Source organism: Stegastes partitus, unplaced genomic scaffold (assembly GCF_000690725.1).
Source record: "Stegastes partitus isolate 25-593 unplaced genomic scaffold, Stegastes_partitus-1.0.2 Scaffold1179, whole genome shotgun sequence".
Lineage (NCBI taxonomy): Eukaryota > Metazoa > Chordata > Actinopteri > Pomacentridae > Stegastes > Stegastes partitus.
In genome coordinates, this window is record NW_007578910.1 from 201308 (window position 1) to 206169 (window position 4862).

A 4862-nucleotide genomic window follows, 5' to 3' on the forward strand; every position below is an offset into this window, starting at 1 on the left:
GATGCCTTTAACAAAAAAAACAAAACCCACGATACATAATTCATGTTATCAATCAGTTGATTATTGATTAATTAGTTATTGGTTAAGAAAATACAAACACAAGTGAAGGATAAAGCTCTGTGTTGTGTTCACTAAAGCCGATAGCTGACATATTGAATCATTAAATCAGATTATATCAGAGGGTTCATTATGCAGCTTCACCTTTAGATGAATTCCTTCAAAGTAAAACATGTAATAATGAGTTTATAACTTTCTATCAGGAGTATGAATGTTGATGTTGATGAGACTCAAACTATCAGCAGAAACTAAACAGGGATGAATTTAAACGTCTCCTGAAGCCGCCTCAGAAGTCCACAGTGACAAAGCAAAACTTTTAAAGTCTCAGCGACGGCGTCTCGCTGGGATTTGATCAAACGCTCTATTTTTACCGGCTACCTCTGCATAGGTGAGCCTGGGGCCTATTTATAGCCCCGTCGGGCCGCTTTGTGACTCAGAGCTGCTGGCTTGATTGAGGAAGTCCGTTAGCGAGTCCCAACCTCGACTCTGCAGAGTTAGAACCGGCAGACAGGCAGGAAGAGGCGCTCGGCAGTGAGACAGGCAGAGGAAAGGCCGAGAGTCGAGTCGAGGGCTCCGAGTCGAGGATGGACGTCAGAGCGAGTCGAGCCGACCGACAGAGACGACGCAGCATCTGGACAACTTAAGGAATACGAGCAGGATTTACTTTTCGGTCTAAACTGACTCAACGTTTTTCTTTCCAGCTTCAGTTCGGAGGACTCTAAAGGAAACGGGATATTTCTGGACCTGGGCAGTGAACAGAACCTCGTCTCCTACCTCAGGCTCAGGATTATGGTGGAGGCTGCTCCGCATGAGGATCTAAAGGAGGCGCAAAATGCTGAAATGTAAAGTTGAACGTTGGTTCTGCCGCCTGTGGATCGCCTCGGTTCTGCTGCTGCTGCAGGTCAGTCCACGTAGGAGGTCACACATGAAGGGTTTAGGATGCAGCGTACAGGCTGTGGTGGCAAATATATGATTGAAGCTGATTTTTAAACCATAAATCACCACCGAGCTCCACGTTCACGTTCTTTTGCTGCTACACCAACAAAACCATCAGTTCTCCTTCAACATCTGCTGTGAAATGACTCATAATTCATATTCTCGTTCACTTTTTAGTGTTTATTTGACAAAATATGGTGAAACTGTTTTCAGGTTCACCTTCATACCTAAAAATTCAAACAAATTCATGAGATTTGTTTGAGATAAACATCTTGTTTTGAGCTTTTCTCAGGATTTTAAGTCACATTTTTACGTATAACAACAAAATAATCCAGATTTTTCTTGAAAAAATAAGATTTAAGATTAAAAAATTGCCTAAATGTAAATTATTGTTCTTATTTTAGGGATTAAAAACACAAAGAAATGTTTTTATTGCTGTTGGATTTTCTGAGGTTCTTTTTTCAGATTCATCAGAACAAGTTTGTGATAAATAGTTTAGTTTGATGCCACTTTTTATTTCTCTCTCTACGTATAAACATCTCATCATTAATACAGGTTTGAGTTTAATCTGCGTTTCACTAAAACACACCGAAGCGTCTTCACATCCACCACAAACATCAATAACGCCACAAATATTAAATGTTAAACACACACAGACATTATGTTATACAAATTAAACCGACTGTTAAGAGCCTACAATGTTAAACAGCACAATGAGCAGAATTAGTATCTTTCTTTTTTTTTTTTTATAGATTATTGATATCGTTATTATGAAAAATCTCAAACATGAGTGAAAATCAAACTTTATTATATTATGAAGGATTTTAACTTTTATCTGCTTAAAACTTCAAAGAAACATAAAACAGAAAAGATTCTGAATTCATCAAACTGCAGCTTTTGGTTTCTGGAAGGTTGAAGCAGAAATAAAACTCAAACAAAACTGTTTCTACGTGAAGCTTTTGTGATTTTAAAACCGTGTTTTCATACAAAACACATCAGACTTTTCAGCTCATTTGCACCAACACCTCTTTAAACCTGTAGCTCGCCTCCTGCTGGACAGATGTGGAAACACATGATTACAGATTACAACCATTTTATCAAGAGACGAACTTGTGTTCTGATTTATTTATTTGTTTTTAACTAGAAAACAACCAAAAGTCAAACTTAAGCGTTGCTGATGAGCATAAAGCAGGAAACATAAACACAGTTCCTGCTTTTTGCCTTTTCAGTCGTATTTGTTCGTCTTCGCTCACGCAGATCCGTCGATGTGTCGCAGAACCACCAGAACCGCCAGAACCAGAACGTCGTGTTTTACGTTAAACTATTCAGGAGTCACTTTGGTTTGTTTGACAGTTTGACAGTTTGGACGTAAGTCTGATGCTAACCGCTAAAGCTAACACTACCCAAGACTTCAGAGGCGACGGTGTTTCTACTCGTGGGAACGTTCCCACAACATTTGATAACGTTTCCTACACGTTCTAATAATTCTTTAGAGAAAGCGTTTTAATCAAAGTTCGAATGACGTTAAAGGAAAATTTCCTTTTCCACGAATGTTCTTAAAACATTTTAACATCAGCGTTCAAGAAGATGTTCTCAGGAACACAGACGATGTTCCAGTAACATAGAAGGAACGTTTCCAAGATGATTTTATAAGACGTTCATGTTATGTGACGTATTAACAAAGGTGACTGCAATGTTCTGAAGATGTTTTGAAGATGTTCTAGAGAGAACACAATGCAAAAATTCTTCTATAAAACATTCTCACAATGTTTCATGATAACAGAAGAAGAACGTTCTCAAAAAACATTCAAAAAATGTTCTGTAGATGTTATCAAGGCCTCAGATGACAGAATGTTTTCTAACGTTCCTGTAATGTGATATATTAAAGGTGGAACATGTTGCGAACATGTTATCAAACGTTCTTCTATAAAACGTTTCCACAATGATGAACTATGAAGGATGTTCCCAAGACCTCAGATGACCCCTAAGAACGTTCTTTATAAGACGTTTCTGTAATGTGATGGATGAACAGAGCTGGAAAGTTCTGCCTGCAGGGTTCTAAGGGCATTACGGGGGGTTCTCGAGGACCACATTGTAGAACGTTCTTCTATAAAACATTCTCACAATGTTACATGAAAACAAAAGGAAGAACGTTCTCAAAAGACATTCATAAAGTGTTCTCCAGAGGCCGCAGATGACAGAGAACGTTTATGACGTCCCTGTAATGTTAAAGGTAGAACTTTTTGCAACTTTAAAAAAACAAATGGGAAACGACAGATGGTTCTTCTATAGAACATTTTAAACACTGGATGAAAGGAAGGTTGTTCTCCAGGCAACAATAAAAACGTTTTCACGATGTGGAACCCTCAGATGACGGAACGTTCTTTATAAGACATTCCTGTGATGTGATATGTAAACAAAGGTGGAACATTCTGGTTGTTCTTCTGAGACGTTTTGGAGACGAGAGAATCTACAAAACGTTCCCCTGATGTTCCATAGTGTTATACGAGAACAACGTTAGAACATTCTCAGTGCAACACTAGAACATTCTAACGACGTTATCACCAAATGTTTTTGTATCTTCAGCTATTCTAGCTTTGAGAAGAACATTCCAGGAACTAAAAGAAAACGTTCAACTGAAAACATCTGCAGAACTTTCTTAGAATGTTTTTGTAGTTTAACGACATCATAATAATGTCGTTTATGAGTCATGGAACTTTAATTCTAGTAATAATTATTATTATTATTTAACTTTAAACTCAGATTCGTACAGTTTCTCTCTTTATCGGTTCTATTATCGGTTCTATTATCGGTTCTGTTCAACGTGGAGCTCGACTGTAGCGTCGCTGAGCAGAACGTTCTGAGCCAGAACCAGATAAAAACGTTCCCACTGCCGGTTTGATGCTGAATTAAAGTCGTACGAAGCTCGACTTGGTTCTCTGATGGAAGCAGAAACATTAACGGACCGGAACCGACCCGTCAGTAGAACTGAAGCTGGATCAGTAATCTGATGTTTAATTAGTTAATTAATCAGCTCTGAAAGCTCCACAGTATTTATTATAAATCAGAATTAACTCTATGATGTTAATTAAAATGGACCAGACTGATTTAGATAGCAAGCTGCAGAACGTACAGTAATATTATTAATTATTGTTATGAAGGTTTAGACCCGATTAAATTAAACCATGTTAAGTTACTAATTAGGTCAGTCCGGACCCCACAGTGTTAATGATACATGTCTAGTTAATTAGTTTTAATGTTAAGGTGTAGATCAGTATCACCTGTGTTAATTCATCTGACAGTTTCTCTCAGTCAAACAGGTTCTAAGAGCTTCGGTTCGTTCATGCTAATGACTGTTTCCTTCGTTACCAGCTGCTCCTGTCATATGGATCAGAACATGTGATGACGGGTCTCTGGTCAACAGTCTCACAACATTTAGGCTTTAGTTCATCAACGGTTGATTCCTGCAGCACTGCGGGTCCGGTTCTCCCTACCGAGGCCGTCCCATGTTCACGGTTCTGCTTTAGTCTTGTTGTTCTGTCTCTTCATGTCTGTATCAGTCTGTCAACAAACTACAGCACAAACAGTTCATGTGGTTCTGGTCCAGTCTCCAACTCACTTAGGTACAACCTACAGTTTACAGTAACTGTCATCAGAACTTCACCATAGTTTACATCAGAACCTCCCTCCACTGTTAAACTGACACCATGACTGAACAATGACTGATCCGTTAACACTAGGACTGGTGGTTCTGATCCGTTAACACTAGGACTGGTGGTTCTGATCCACTGACACTAGGACTGGTGGTTCTGATCCGTTAACACTAGGACTGGTGGTTCTGATCCACTGACACTAGGACTGGTGGTTCT

General features: G+C 38.9%; 1 protein-coding gene across 1 annotated transcript in view; it reads left to right on the forward strand.

Annotated features, from left to right (window-relative positions):
• Window positions 1–569: 569 nt before the first annotated feature.
• ptprb (protein tyrosine phosphatase receptor type b) overlaps window positions 570–4862 on the forward strand; it is a 40529-nt gene continuing 36236 nt past the window's right edge. The window contains exon 1 of the mRNA XM_008297031.1: window positions 570–958. Within this exon, the coding sequence (XP_008295253.1) occupies window positions 890–958 (69 nt within the window). The 5' untranslated portion in view covers window positions 570–889. The remainder of the gene's footprint in view (window positions 959–4862) is intronic.